This window comes from Nipponia nippon, unplaced genomic scaffold (genome assembly GCF_047370975.1).
Source record: "Nipponia nippon isolate SJK-2023a ecotype South Korea unplaced genomic scaffold, ASM4737097v1 scaffold_6, whole genome shotgun sequence".
In the NCBI taxonomy this organism is placed as follows: domain Eukaryota; kingdom Metazoa; phylum Chordata; class Aves; order Pelecaniformes; family Threskiornithidae; genus Nipponia; species Nipponia nippon.
Window position 1 is genome coordinate 6,405,637 of NW_028262380.1, and position 15,314 is coordinate 6,420,950.

The following is a 15,314-nucleotide window of genomic DNA, read 5'->3' on the forward strand; positions in this document are numbered from 1 at the left end:
CTGTTGTTTACTAATGAGGGTGACGCGTCCTCTTACCTGCATAGCTTTATACTAAATTGGCTTCTGTCTTTCTTTTATGAGGATCCATTATATGAGAGAAATGCAGGTGTGAACTTGCCTGTATATTAAAATGACTGGCCAGTAGTGACTAGCATGACTGATGGGACAGGGCGAGGCTGGATAAGAGATGGAGACAGAAAAAAGCCTACTATGGGATGAATAAACAGTAGAGATGCTCCTGTGAAAACGCTGGTAGCTGGTGTTTGATGAGAAAGGGAAAAATAAGTGGGATACTTGATGGTGATGATTTGAGAGTAACAGCTTAAAAATAGATTCACAACCGTGACTTGACTTTTCTTTGCACTGTCGGGAACGCTGTAGGGAGTTCAGCCTGACGGGGCAGCTCCAGTCGTAGCAGTTTCAGTGCTCTGGGCAGAGGCTGCACTGGGATGTACTCGATAAACGTAACTGCTTTGGCGCATGATTTGGCTGTTACAGACTAATCCCTAAGTAAGCATCTTATTTCCTTATTTGAGAGACTGGGGATCATGGGACAAAATGAGTTTTAGTCCACAAGGCTGACATTTATAGCAGTCATAGTAAACATACCACTGCATCCTGGAAAAATGAAATAATTGGGTTATGTCCTGTCACAAAATCTGTTAACATCCTTATCCATCTAAAGGCTCTCAGAATCTTTGAATTTCATTGTATAGGTATTAAATTCTTGCCACGTAAAATAAACTTTTCTACAAACTTAGACATCTGCGTGATCTTTTTTGGACATAAAAGTGGCATATTTTTGTTGAATAGCCCAGTATTATATTTTTTCCTCCAGAGAAAAGTGGAGATGCAAAGAAGTTTTATACTGAAGTCAGCTGAAAACTAATTGCATTGTAGGCAAAGTGAACCCGTAGATATCTTCAGCAGATTGTTCCTTTTTTTTGCCTTTTTGAGAGGACAGACTGATGCTTAGAGCAGTGAGTTGAGAAAGGATTTTGAAATCTCCAAAGCTCCACTAGTGACAAGATGTAATGTACAGTATGAATGTATCTTTTTTCTTTTTTTTCCCTTCCCTTTATCAGCATCATAAACATTTTCAAATTTTCAGTGCTTTGATTCCCCAAAAGAAATACCACGTTGCACTGTGAAGTGTTGAGGCACCTGGGAATCTGGGAATCACTTTAAGGTACTGCCTGCCTGTGCTTCCCTGCACATTGGGTAAGGTAACCTCTGTACCCAGTCAAGCCAGAGAAGAGCCAAAAGCTGTCCTGGGTTGCTTTGGGAACATGGGAAGAAATTCAGCAACTCTCATCCTTGGGCCTCTTACACTTTGGTGCAGAAGAAATTGCAAAATCCACACTGAGGCGGGTCAGGGCAAGACAAGAGGTCAAAACGCCCTCCGAGGGGCTTGAATTGTGATTTCTGGATTCTTTTATGTGTGCTTCTAGAGGTTAGGGGAGGGTAAATAATTTACCAGTCTCTTTGAAAGAGAAATCTTGTGCCATCAGTTTTAGGCAAGTCATATCCACCGCTTCGGGCACCCCTGCAGCAGCATTTGATTAGCCTGAATAAAAATGAGGTGTGTGTTTGGTCCATGGCTTTCTACTTCAGTTATTTTTCAGTTCAGTCCCTGTCTGTAAATATCATCCAAGGAAAAGCTGAGATATGTTTGTTTTCGGCATGGGTGGGGAATACTTAAGACTGTCAGTCACACTTGTTTGAGTACTTTCACTTAAAAGGTTATTATAGCAGCTGTTCAATACAGTGCTGAATATTATGAATTTCTAGTAAATGTGTATAAATCTGTTCTGACTCTGCTAACTGTCACTGGACAAAACAAAAGGAGATTCGTTTTGAACTACACAAACATTGTGAGAAAATGGCTTTCTCGCTGGCTTTCTGCTTAAAAATGAATGGGTCTGTCTAGTTCACTAGCGTTAATCTTAACTTTTAATGTATTTGTGCGTCTTAAAGGATCTGGCATGGGACACACCAGCAAAGAAGCAACCTTTCCTGCTTAGCACTTGGAAGAGTCTTTGTGCGCCAAACAGGCTGCTTGCGGGAGCTAATGCTGTGCAGTGGGTCAGACTTCCACACACGGAGAATAACAAGTTTGTTCTTTTAAGCCTTTGAGTGTGTGCAAAACTTTCTAAAGCAAAGTTTTACTCAAGGAAGTAAAGAATAAAATTTTAAAAATTTCTGTTAATGCTGTAAAATTACTTTCCAGCTATGATATGTTGTGACCAGGTGTAAAGCCCCAAATTGCCACTCTGTTCAAGCAGGCAGAGTGTAAATCGATAGACTTGTTGCTGAGGTGATTAATCTGGGGAAAATCCGTTTTCTTGCAGGTAAGGTGGGATAATTTTAGTTGTCTGGAAGAGTGTTTGATTAGAGTTGCTCGTGTCCTGTAGCTGATCCTTATTTCTGTGTGCTACTGAGATAGATGTAGAACCACAAGATGCTTTGATAGCTGGAGGTATCATTCCTGTGGAGGAGGACTGGGGCATTATCCAGTTCTCCATCGTACAGGTTTTCTATAGTAGAAATGGAATTAAAGTGTACTGAACAAAATACAAGATGTGGAGATTGATAACCACAATTTTGTGGAGGTGACCAGTTTAACAGTGAGAACACTGTGTACTGAGAGATCCCGTGACAGGTTATCAGCTGCCATCTCGATTCCTCTGCAGGGGAAGGAAATGTGATCCTGTGCTGCCTGCGGGTAGAGAGAGAGAGAGATTAGTGTCTTAAATGGTCCTGCCAAAGCTCATAATGAATAAGAAGTGAGTGTCCAGAATTGTACTTCAAAGGAAGATAAACTCTAATTGCAATTGAGGCAGAGAAGGCTTATTAGGGCTATCAAGGGGAGTGGAGCCTGTGTTTTGCAAGAAGAGAATAGATGTGACTGCTCTTTAACTACATAGATGTATTATGATTTCTGATGGCACAAGCGGTTCTTTTCATTTCTGTTGCTGGAAACGTGCACGGTGTGCGTGGCCGTAAAGAGGTGACAGGCCTGGGAAACGTGCTGGAGAGATCTGTGGATTTCTGAGTATAGATCTTTGCTGCTTTCTTGGTAAAAAAAAAAAAAAAAAAAAAAGCTGTAATTTATAATTCTGAAAATAAACTTCTAATGATGTTTAGTGGACAAAAAAAATCACTGGCAAAAGACTAATTCTTTTAAAATGTTTGGATAGCTAGAAGTTGTGCTTTTGTAGGAAATGCAACCAAACTTTTTAATGTGAAGTGGGAAACCTGCGGAGCAGGGGAATTGCTGTCGGAGGCCTGAGCTGAGTTAGTGGTTGGTATGATGCAGCATCATGATTTTTGTCGGGGTGACAAGCAGGGCTGTTGCTTAGACAAGTGGTCTTATGTATTTATCAAAACTGCACATCTTCAAAGGCAGTCATCCTAGTTCAATGTCTTGTTCAATTAAAAAAACAAAAGACTTCCTATAACTGCAGCTTGGTGGCTTTCTTGCTGACACTTTGTGTAGTTAGCACTGATAAAGCTCTGATAAAGTGCTGACATGTGTCCTCTAACTCTGTACTGTAGGGATGTTTGGGGGATGACAGCTTCCGTTATAAGACACGTGGGAAGCTACAGAACGAGATCTTGTGGCTTGTGTGACATCAGAGCCCTCAACCCCGGTCCGCACAAGTGATGCTCTGCCTTCAACAAAGCCAGGAAAGTTTCTCGGAGTCGCTCGGGGCTAATGTTTATGAGCAACTCTCATCTGTCACGCTCGCAGACATGGTCAAAATGCACTGCTGCAGATCTCGGAAAGGATGTTTATTATCAGCTCGCTGTTTCTGTTGTTTAGTTATCTTTATAGTAGCTTGTAATTTAATTACATATGGTACGCTGCATGTTTTGTATTGGTTGTTAAGCAGTTCTAGTGTTTACAGATATTAAAATGGATCAACTCTAGTAATGCCTAGACAAATACCTGTTTCAGTACAGGGAATGGGTAACTTAGCTATTTGGAGCTCAGCTGTACAAAACACAACAAATGATTTACTCTGCCCTAAAGCCTTTTTCAACTTTCAGCCTACGTCTTTATCTGTAAAAGAAAGTGCCTGTTTTAAGCGCTAAGCATTTCAGACAGTTTAGCAAATCATTCCTCTAGCAGCGCAGCTGCTGACATCTCATTTCCGAATTTCTTCTGGACTTTGTCCTCCATACGCAGGAAACCATTAATCTTTCTGTCAGCTTCACTGCATGTTTTCGTGCTCTCTGCTTTCTTTGCATTCTTGAAAGACGAGACTGTGCATTTGCCATGTTCTGTTCTTCTGCTGTACTGGGCTCTGCTTTCCCAAAGGAGTTGCTCTGTGACTTAATTTTTCAAGACACACAGACTCGGTGTCCTTATCTAAAAAAGCACCCTGTCCAGGCAGGGCCAGAGGAAGAAACACACAAGGTCTGGCAGAGATCAGCTAAATCCTGGACCCCCGAAGTGACATGGGCTTCTGCCATTGCCTGTTCTCCCCATCTCTGACGAGAAGCATCTTGCTTAGCTCCCAGGTGGTGCTATAGGAGCCCAGGTAGTCTGCAAGAGAGCGTTGGCGGCGGGGTGGAGGTGGTGGTGGAGTTGAAACATCATCTTAAAATGTCCCAATGCTGGAACAGTACCGATTTTGACATGGCAGCTAATGAGCTTCTGTATAGGGCCTGTTCCTGTAGAGGCAAGGTTCTGAGTCTTTTTCGTTCTCTTCACTAACCTTCTCCCTTATGTGCTCTTAGTTTTAAGGAGCTCAGTGATGGGCTCAGTAGCAGCATCTCAGAAAGGACTACTCTTAAGTTCCAGAAGACTGTTGCAGTCTTTTCTTATTAATAAAACTTGCCATGTTAAAGAGGGGGGGATGGAATAGTGTCAAAATAAAGTCTTTCTGAAAGCACCGTGAGTTTTTTTTATTATTAAGGAGAACAGTTTTTAAAAGTCTGTTACCATGGCAGCAGAGCAGGCTGGCATCTCTGTAGTCAAAACCCCAAGTCTTGTTTGACTATGATTAAAGTAACGGTGGTATTTTAGTTTGCTAGCCTTCAGAAGAAGGGTCTGTTTGATTGCACAGCAAACAGTATTGGAGACCTGATCTCTTTTGAAGCTGGAGTGGTCTAGTTAACGCGCCGCGGTCCCTCCATTTCCCTGCATGCCTGCTCAAGGGAGGGCAGAGGGCAGAGTAGGACTAATTCTTTTAATGGCAAACTCAAGATGAACAAGATACTGTGCCCCTGCTGCTGGAAAGGAGAGTATAATTCTCAAACTACTGAGCTGCTGTCATCTGTTGCTTTTTTGCACTGTTTGTGTAAAAGACAGTTTTGTTGGGACCCTGATAGCTTACACCTGATCAGATTTTAAGATCTGAACTGTGGAATCATGCCAGAGATACCAAGTATAGTCATTTAATAAAGTTGTTGGAAGCACCTTGCAGGTGTTGCTTTGAGGAGAGAGAAAAAAGGAGTTTTCAAATGAGTTCTCTAGTATTCATCTAGGGACAGGATTACAGTATCACTTCATGTGCTCATCATACACAAAATACAGGGCCATGAAAGTTATGTTTATGACTTGGCCCGGTCTTATCTAACTGATGAAAAATGAAATAGAAACTACCAGCTCATGGAGTATGGGCAGTGGTGGAGGGAGAGGACAGACCATAATAGATAAAACTTCTGTCATATGGATCTTAATGTGGGCAGGAGCAGGGGACCGGGTTTGGTTGCTTGACAAATCCCGTGACCTCCTGTTTCTGGGTGAGCCGTATAGCCTGATGGTAAAAATCATCCTGAGGTTTGAGAAACATCTACACTCGCGGTGGCTGTGCCGAGCTGGTGTGCCCATTCGGTGTGTCACACCCCAGCTGAGATGAAACCGATTTCCATGGCTTCTCTGATGTGCCACTCTGGCACAGGCTGGCTCTTACCTCTTCAGAGGAGAAAGGCCACGTAATCCTGCCTCCATAAATTGCTCCATGAAATACTGATTCATCAGATGTCCAAGTGCAGCCTTTCTCACGGTCCTGGTCTTGAAGATGGTCTCGGCACGTACGCTGGTTAACAGAAGCAGGCGGTAGCCAGGAACTGGTGTGCACTTTGTACACAAGTGCAGTGCTGAGATCAGAAGTAATGGCATTCACAAGGAGGAAAGTGTTTTTTTCTAGACAAAACAACCACCTGTCTGTTTATTTCCTGCTTCAGCTTCCTCATTGCCCTTCAACGCGTCTCAGAAGGTCATTTTGCTGATGTAAATCATGGACTCCCCTTTGCAGTCAATTTTCTTCTTCCTTGGCTGGTGAAACAGCTCTGTATGCTCTCAGGAATACTTTGCTCTTTTACCAGTGCTTTAGGCAGTGGAATAGCTTAACTTGAGAGCCTTTGTTTTTCGAAAGATTGTACTAGTGCCTGGGTCTTTGTTCTCTCCTTAAGGAAGCGGTGATGTTGTGGGCCTTGCAGAAAGTTTGATGAAAAATACCTCCTTAGACTCTAGCTGGCCCCTTCATCCCAGCGTACCCCTGTTTGATTAGGGTTTGCCCGTTAGTAATAGTACGCTGTCATCCTTGTAGTACCCTGTGCTTCAGGATTTCTGCAGGTAGCTGAAGGGAAAACAGATGAATCAACATCCTGAAGTCCAAGCTGAAGAGGAGAAATAACCTCGTACGTTGGAAGGAAGTGATAAACCAGTGCATCTGTGCAGGTACCTCCCTGCACGCACACCAAAAAAAGAGCAGGCAATAAAGCAGTTCCAGACCAACCTGAACTGGGGACATCTCAAGACCTTGCCGTGTGTGTGTGTGTGTATATATATCTCACCTGAAAAATCTATGAACATTTATGGGAGGGATACCTGTATTACTGTATGCCTATGAATTTTTAAAAAAAAAGTGTGAAACATACAATGATCGCTTTCTCTTTCCCAGATTTGTTTGTGCGGACTCTTGTTTCTACCCTTTAGAGTGAAGCTGCCATACGTGGCTTTTAATATGTTGCCTATTTTAAAGGGGCTTAAAAGACAGTTCTCACTGAGAAGTAGTTTTCTTAAAAACATACCTGAAGCTGGCTTTGATCCTGTTTGTTACAGGGATCCTATTGCAGAGATAATCATAGAGGAAAAAAAATTGGTACCCTTATCGTTCAAGATCATATAGGTTAGCCTTAATTAAGTGGAACAAAGCTGTCGCAGTTTATGGTAAGAGTAAGGTTTGAAAACCACAAGCTGAAGTGTTAGAAAAACATTAAGCACTTCCTATTCTAAGGAAAATATTTTACCTGTGTTTAGTTGTTTCTTTGGAGTTATTGGAAAGTTCAGCCCATCTGAAAACGATAATATTGACTGTTTTGGCACCAGCCTTGTCTCAGATGTGTCTGCATGTGAGCAGGCTTGATTTTTGCTTCCTATGATAGAGTGTTAGGCATGGGAAATGAATGTCACACTTAACTGTTAAACAGCTCATGGAAGCTTTAGTACTTCGGCTTGTTTTGATCTCTGTTTACATGATTTTTTTTCTTTCTTTTTTTTTTTTTTTTTTTGCCTCTCTACTGCTATAAATCAGCAGCTTTCTTCCTGCACCAATCAACCTGCTGTGGAACCTCGCGTGCTGTGCCCTCCTTTCCAGTAAAGAGTCTAGACAGCAAATTCCCTGGTAGCGTATGCCATTTCGGATCGTTATGCCTTTTTGCTTTTTTGTGAAGGCTTTTTAGAAACTGCATTACCTCACCCGTCGGCCTGGAGATTGAGCAGCCAGCGCCGCTGATAGGGCTGCGGCACCCCGCGCCGAGCCAATGGAGAACTTCAGCTTCAAACTCTTAATGAGCAAAAGAGCAGCGTCTCATTTAGGGCTCGATAGTTAATGTGGGGGGGTTTTTTAAGTGTTACTTCTGAAAGACAAGCCACTTAACAATTATGTGCCATATTGCTGACCAGTGAAGCTGAACAAATAGCTATTTACATTGACAGATCAGAGGAATGTGTAAGTGCATCGTGGTAACCTACATTTTCTGTGCCAAGAGATTTGCAGCTGACTGCCTGGGTGACTCACTCCTTGGATTAGGAGATGAGGTAATGCTTTTGAGATACAGGGTGATGTCATTCCTTTACCTGAGCTGCATGCCGATGCTAGTTGCTAGTACTTTCAAGGAAAGTCCCTTTGCTGCTTCTGATGTACTAGAGAATGAGCTGCATAACTCGGGTAGGAGTTGTTGTTATTAATGTCCTTCTAAAGCCTCTGGCTAAACTGCACATTTAAAAGATGTCAGCACAAGTGCCCACAAGTGCCTTTTGTTACGTGCGCACCTGCAAATGCGCACATTTGCATACCTGCCCCGTTCTTCAAATAAAGCTATTTTAGTAAAAGTGGACCTTTGTGGTAACCAGGTGCAGTCGCTTGTCAGCACCATGTCATGTAATCCCATTTATAGATAGATTTATCTTAAAAGAAGGTGATTTTTTTTTTCTTCTCTGTTCTATTTCTGTTGTGAAATGCCACGTTTCTGATGGTCAGTAACCAAAATGTCTAGCTTGCACGTACGGTCAGTTTAACCCCACCTGCTCGTACTCTGGCATTGTCCTTCAGTGCAATAGCTCTTTCTGCTGCCTGTGCTCCCTTCCTGATGTGTTCACCGACAGCAGTTGTGTCTTTTCTCAGCCTTTCTTTCCCAATGTCACGCAGGACATGCTGCTCCCGTCGGCGCCCTCAAGGTTGGGAGCGCGGGCAGGTGATCAGCAGAGCTGACCGAAATGGTCTCGTTCGTCCTCCGCAGCTTATGGGGACCGAGGTTTTAACAGATGAGCAGGCAGTGTCCTGCTGCTGGGGAGTTTTTGCAGACGTATAAGCCGTGACCTGATTTGACCCATAGTTTGGGAGCGTACAAGCGTGTGTTCCTGAGTGAGCTTCATGCGTGTTGGGAATTTGGGTGTGTGGTTCCCAGAAATGGCCAACATTTTGCCTGTTGTTTGCTAAGTGGAAAATTTCCTACTTGGGCCCTGGAGCAGGAGCTTCAGGACAAGGGAAACGCTTAAGGTGACGCGTGTCACGCTGTCCCCAGAGCTTGCAGAGTTACCCCCCGAGAGTCTCCTCTGCTCAGCAGCGGTTCCTGGGCGGTTTGCACCACTGCCTCCTCTCTTCACAAGCCGATGGGATGGTCCGCAGCCTTTGGAGCATGCCGCGTTGCAAAGCCATTGCGGTTGTGGCTTCCAGCAAGCATATCTGAAAGTCTGAACGTGGAAGTGGCTGCCTGTCTGCCACTGGCACACCTCTGGTTTGACCACGCTCTATGAAATTAGCTGACTGATGGCCAGTAGAATTTCTACAGGATCTGACTTGAAGTCAGTTGATGGCTGGGTTTGCTGGGCTTGGGCTCTGTGTGCTGAAACAGGGGTACAGGAGCTGGTTTGGCTTTTGTATATTTGGAAAGCTGCTTATAAAAAGAACTATTGCTGTTCATTCTTATTTATATATGGAATATCTCATATTGCTGGAGGTGAGCATGGGCCTCCGCACTGCTTGCAGGTATCTGGACCATGTGCAGGAAGAAACCTTGCAGAGGATTTATTACTGCAAAGTAACAGCTGTACAGGCTAAAAGTTGTCATCAAAATTATTACGTATTTCTGAAAGAATATATTACAAAAACATTTTCTGATATTACTATTCTGTGTTGAATGTTTTAACAACATACTCCAACATGGTTACACCTGCAAATTTGGCACTGGCATCTTTTGTTTTTAAAAAGGTATTTTCCAAAATTTCCATGCCTTTGTTTCTCAAGATCGCAAGGCTGCTCTTGAATATGAATGTTTATGTAAACTTTGTTTGCTTTATTTTTCCACTGATCAGGTGATTTCTGCAAATAACCCCTCCCTGCACAAATTTTTGCATTTACATTGGTTTATTTCTGTAAGCGTATGTATAGAGCCACGCGTGTATTTTTCCTCCCCAATGGTAGGCCATAATGCAACATTTCTTGTGCATCACAGATCTCATGCAATGTCTCTTCCAGGATGTTTGGCCTTTTTTGCCACAAGGTAAATATCTAGGAGGGAAAGAACATACCTCGTTTTGCTTTGCAAAGAACTTTGCAGCTACTGTCAGGGGTTTATTTTTATCATCTCTTCAATTACACATTGTGCTCCTGAGAGGAGTTTTTATTTTAATTGTCAGTCATCATGAGGCTTTTCAAAGCCAGAAAGCATCGGTGTTGGATCCTTTAGGGATCTTAAATACAGTCACCAGTATTGTTGGGTAACTCACCTAAATTTTGTCTTTGAATGAGATGTGTCAAACAGTCTAAGAAGAGGCGTTAGTCATGCCATGCGTGCGTTTACAAGATCTGTCTTTCCCTCCCTGTTTAGGTGAATCCCAACTTTGCTTAATGCTGTTTGCTCGTCTGTGACCCAGTTAGAGGAATAGAAAGTCTCATGTTAGAGAGAATTTGAATCTGCAGAAGATGTGGTTTCAGATCCTCACAGTGGTTCCAGAAATAATAACCAGAAACCTTCTGGATCTTTTGTATGGCTTCGTAATACACATCTGTGCCTCGGAGTCTGAGCAGGAATATTTTGTTTGGAGTGACTAATATACATGTACCAGAAGTAGTCTTTAAATCCTAATGTGTAAAGTATCTGAATTTAATGTAATTATGTTGTAGGATACTGCCCAAATGAACAGAGGTTCTGAAAAAGCATTAAAATCTTCCATGTTAATCCGTATCCTCAAAAGCTAAGATTATGTGGATTACAGTTTCTCACTGTTCTTGATGGGCACAGCCACTGTGGCTCCACAGTATTAGTTATGGTGTATCGTGCTGATAATGAGTTTCTTAATAAGTCCCTTAGTACTCATTGACAATGACTCATCCTTCCGAACTAGGATCTCCTTGAAAATCTCAGTGTAATGGATGAAACACCATATCCTGGTGTAGTGGTGTAGGATTGTTTTTTGGTTTTGTTTTTTTTTTTTACTTCTATGTTTAAGAAAAAAAAAACGGGCAAGTTTTAAAGGAACAGTATACTTAAACACAAGAAATTCTGGGGAGGAGAAGTTAGATTTAACTGTCTGGAAAGGCAACCGTGAAATGTGAGCTCTGACCTCAGTGATAATTGCGCGCTCTGCTTTACAGGAGGATAGATATTCTGGAGTAGTCGTTGATTGTAAAAGAGTTCACATACAGCCTCAGCTTTTCTTTTAAAACCAAGTTCAGTCTTCTGATCTAGAGAGAATGATTGATTCTGTGTTTAGCAGTAAACTAGCTCTGGAAAAAAACCAGCAGTGAAGCTGAACTTTACCTACAATGCCACTGTCTTGAAACTATCACAAATAATCTGCGAGACTTGCACTTTAACCAGCGACTGTCTCTTCAGGAATGCTTCTCCCTGTACCCTATTTTCTACAGTTTGGATGAATGCTAATCTATCAACTCATTGAGCTTTAAAATGTTTCGCTTAAAGTGGAAGAAGTGCCACACACTGAACCGTTTTTTAACTAACAATAGTGAAATACGGATTTGATTTGAATGCCTGAAAGTCTTCTGTCTTCAGTATAACTTTGAAAAATAAGACTCTGGGATACAAAACCATAAAATAGGATACTGGAGTATAATGCACTGTACTTGCTTATACAGCGTTTCTGTTTCCATTTGTGATCTGTGTGTTTTGATAAAATTGTGGTTAAAGGGTAGCTAACCTTCAATTCAATTATTTTAGGTATTTGGAAATAAGATGATAATCCCTTCCTTGGATGGGGACCTTTTCCAGTGGGATCGGGATCGAGAGAGCATGGAAGCAGTTCCTTTCACAGTTGAATCTCTTCTGGAGTCATCCTACAAATTTGGCGAGGACGTTGTCCTAGTTGGGGGAAAGTCTTTGACGACCTATGGGCTGAGCTCATACTCAGGGAAGGTAAGAGCCTGGAAAGTTGCCTTGTGTATGTGCATTTTGAGCACTGTCTTGCAAATAGGTTGCTCTTGAGATTAAACTGTAGTACATCTGAAGCATACAAGTGTGCGGCACAAAAGAGCAGAGTCTGAGCCTCTTGGGCAACAAATGCAGCGGGCTGGAGGAAGGCTAACAGCTGGTACAGTTAGATGGTATGGCTGAGCCCCTCACTGGATCTCCTCCTGCCTGCGAGCTCCTGCTGTATCCCCTGTGCTGGCTTTACCGCTTGTCTCGCCCTTTGCTAAGCTGATTCAGCTTGCTAACCCGACAGAAAACTGTTCACTTTTTATTGGATTAGTTTTGTTCTGGGTTAGCTGTAGCCAGCTCAGCAAGGGGTTGGGGAGTGCCAGAGCCAGCACAAGGGAAGGGACAGGGATTTTTTGACCAGAGGTGAGTAAGGGGGGCTAAAAAGAGGGATGACCCCTTTCTACCGAGCTGGGAGAGGCGTTCAGCTTCATCATATCATTCTGCTTGAAGTAGACTTTGCTGTTCAGCTTACTGCATATCAAAGAAGGCTTTAGGTGACACACTTCTTCCACCACTGATTTCAGACTTTTCACAACTAATGAGGGATAGCTGGTTGAAAACAAGAAAAACATTCAACATATGCAAAAGTTTAACACTTGTAGTTGTTGTCAGCAGGTTTACTATCTCTTAGAAGAAGTTCTCCTTACATTTTAAAGTCATATGCAAAAGTTAAGTTGAAAACTGCTTGCTATCTGACTGGTTCACAAAGTATTTTTCTTCTGAAATCCATTGGTTAAAAGTTGTATATTTTGAAAAAACACAGAAGAAAAAAAGGCTAGAAAAAGCACAGGAATTAATTGCATTATTCGGAGTCCTAGAATTGACGTCCCCCTCCCCCTCAATGTCAGATGTAGTGATAAAGAGCATAGATCCAAAACAAGAGTTCATGAAGTCATTTTGATTTCCTCATTGATAGCAGAGGGCAGTGTACACCAACAGGCTGCTCCTCCCCCAGTGTTCAGGAAGTGGAAATTTCGGTTTCTGCTTTGGTTCCTGGCTTATGCTCACAGCAGCAAAGGTGCCACATAGAGGAAACAGCGCCTGACTCTTCCCCGTTGAGACTTTGGGCAGTCTGTTGTCTTTGGCAGTACGATTCAGACTTGCTGGAAGTGTGTTCAACTCGCTTTTCAAAAGACAGTTGCCTGTATAATCCAAATTCTGTTTGAGATTGGGACTGTTGCAAACTGTGTGTGCCTGTGAGAGTTGAATAAGGACTGCTTTCCCCATTAATAGCTGACAAGGAGACGGGGAAAGGCTCTGCACTATTTTATATAAATCTATAGCACTTCATTTGAAGCTAATAGACTTATGCTGAGACAAATACGGCACGAAAGCAGAATTATGCTGTGGGTCTTGTAGGAATGTTCTTTCGGTGCCCATAGAAATAGTGGGATAAGAGAGAGCTGAGATTTCTTTCTGTTAGAAGTAGAAATACGTGCAAAATATAGTGAAAAGATAGTCAAAATAGCCCAAACTGTAGACTTACAAGAATCTTTTGAACTTCTAGTTCTGAAAAGCCCTTATCTCTTAAACCATGCTTTTCAACATCCCTAAATTCAATCCTCTAAAATCAAGGAGCCCCAGATCGCCTGCGAACCAAAAATGTGTTGTAAGGATTGTTAGCTTTGAATATTGCTGTTGATTGCATTTGTTTGTCTTGAAGTTCTTCAGAACTTCAAAGCACATGCGAGTCGCTTGCCCTGTCCCTTAGGTGAAGTACATCTGCTCAGCTATGGGCTGTCGCCGGTGGGATGACGATGAAACAGAGCAGGAAGAGACGCTCCTATTGCACCGAACCCAGAAAACAGTCCGTGCTGTTGGACCGCGCAGTGGCAATGAAAAGTAAGTGTAAGAATTGTTCAAAAACAATTTGATAGAGATAAGTTCTTAATACCTAATGCTTTAAGGATTTGACCTTCTTTTTACTCTCATTAGACTAGGAATTGCACAAGGGAGTTTAGAGTGTTAACGAAAGGAATGCACCAGACTGTTGGCTAGGATCTAACCCCTTTGCTCTTCAGTGCTTTTGAAAAACGTCTTGAACTTCAATTTTACAGATGAGTAGACAGAAGATATATGTGCACATATTTATTCCCTCTAAATCAAATGGAAATCACTTTTCTTGTCCTTGCATACCTCAAAAGAGTTTCACTGCTCTACTGCACAAGGCAAATGTCACTAATGTTTGTTCCAACTGTTGATTTTTGTGCAAAAGGAGACAGTTTAAAAGTCTTCTTATGACCTACTGATTAACTTTTAAGTTCTTTATCTACTCATGGTAACTGTCACTGTTTTTTTTTTTAAACTTGATGTCTTCAGCTTTCATTTTAAGTTGATATTTTAAAATGTCTTCAGTCTTACTTTTTAAAAGTCCCATTCTTAAATCTACTTTGTTCATTTCACAACGAGGTGGTCTGTTCTTTACAAGCTGTAGAAACTGGTTCAGTCTGTGACTTTCCTAATGCTGTCACGTTGAAATTTTAATACATCAAGATTTCTATAAGAATATTGACATGTATTCTTCTAAAAAAAACACTGCATAAAATACAGGTTTAAAAGGCTGGTTGCCATACAGTAACTGCCCAGCAATTTAGTGGAGAACCAGTCATTGCCTGTACGCCTGCTCCCTCTTCTGTTTGCAGCAGGATTTGACAGGTTGTGCATCTGTAGTCTATCAGAGATAACCTAATTAGAACTCCAGTAGATTAGCAGATCAGATGCCTGAAAAGAGAAATCTTGGGTTCCGTGGTTCTTGGAGACAGATATTGGCAGGGAGAGGTATGTCATAAAACCACGCCTTTTCCTTCATACATCTTTTTCAAAAACATAGCGTGACGTCTTATGCACCAGAATCCTCCTGTCTTTGTAGTCAGAAACAGAGGTGCTCTCCTGGTGACCCAGTATGGCTGCTGTGGAGTTTACAGGATAGATCTGGGGTTTTAATCCAGAGAAAGAAAAACTTTTAATAAATCAGCTGAATATATAAAATATGCCAAACTTTTACCATAAGGGCATAAATTCTTTAAGGAGACAGTTCAGGCTCCTGGTGGTTGCCAGATGGGTCCTAAGAAGCTTTGGGTACCCAAACATACTGTTCAAGAAATATTTTCCCCCTTCTTTCTGTTCAAGACGCAAACTTGCCATCCTTTCCCATCTGTGTCTTCTCTACAGCATTGGGCTATATCATGGAGAAAAAAAAAATATTCTTTCACTTTCTGAAAATAATTTTTCAATTTCTGCCCTAATTTGTCAGTTTACACAAATTAAAGAGCTTTTGGCTATGCGAGACAACTCTCTGTTCCTTACACAGTTGCATTTTTTCGGTGTTAACCTATGGGACATGAGTGATCCTGGTTTTA

The 15,314-nt window shown here is 42.0% G+C and overlaps 1 protein-coding gene across 1 annotated transcript in view; it reads left to right on the forward strand.

The window, feature by feature from the left end:
- Window positions 1-15,314, forward strand: part of EIF2AK3 (eukaryotic translation initiation factor 2 alpha kinase 3) — a 45,541-nt gene that overhangs the window by 11,298 nt on the left and 18,929 nt on the right. The window contains exons 3-4 of the mRNA XM_087737403.1: window positions 11,698-11,892; window positions 13,667-13,797. Coding sequence (XP_087593529.1) covers window positions 11,698-11,892; window positions 13,667-13,797 — 326 coding nt within the window. The remainder of the gene's footprint in view (window positions 1-11,697; window positions 11,893-13,666; window positions 13,798-15,314) is intronic.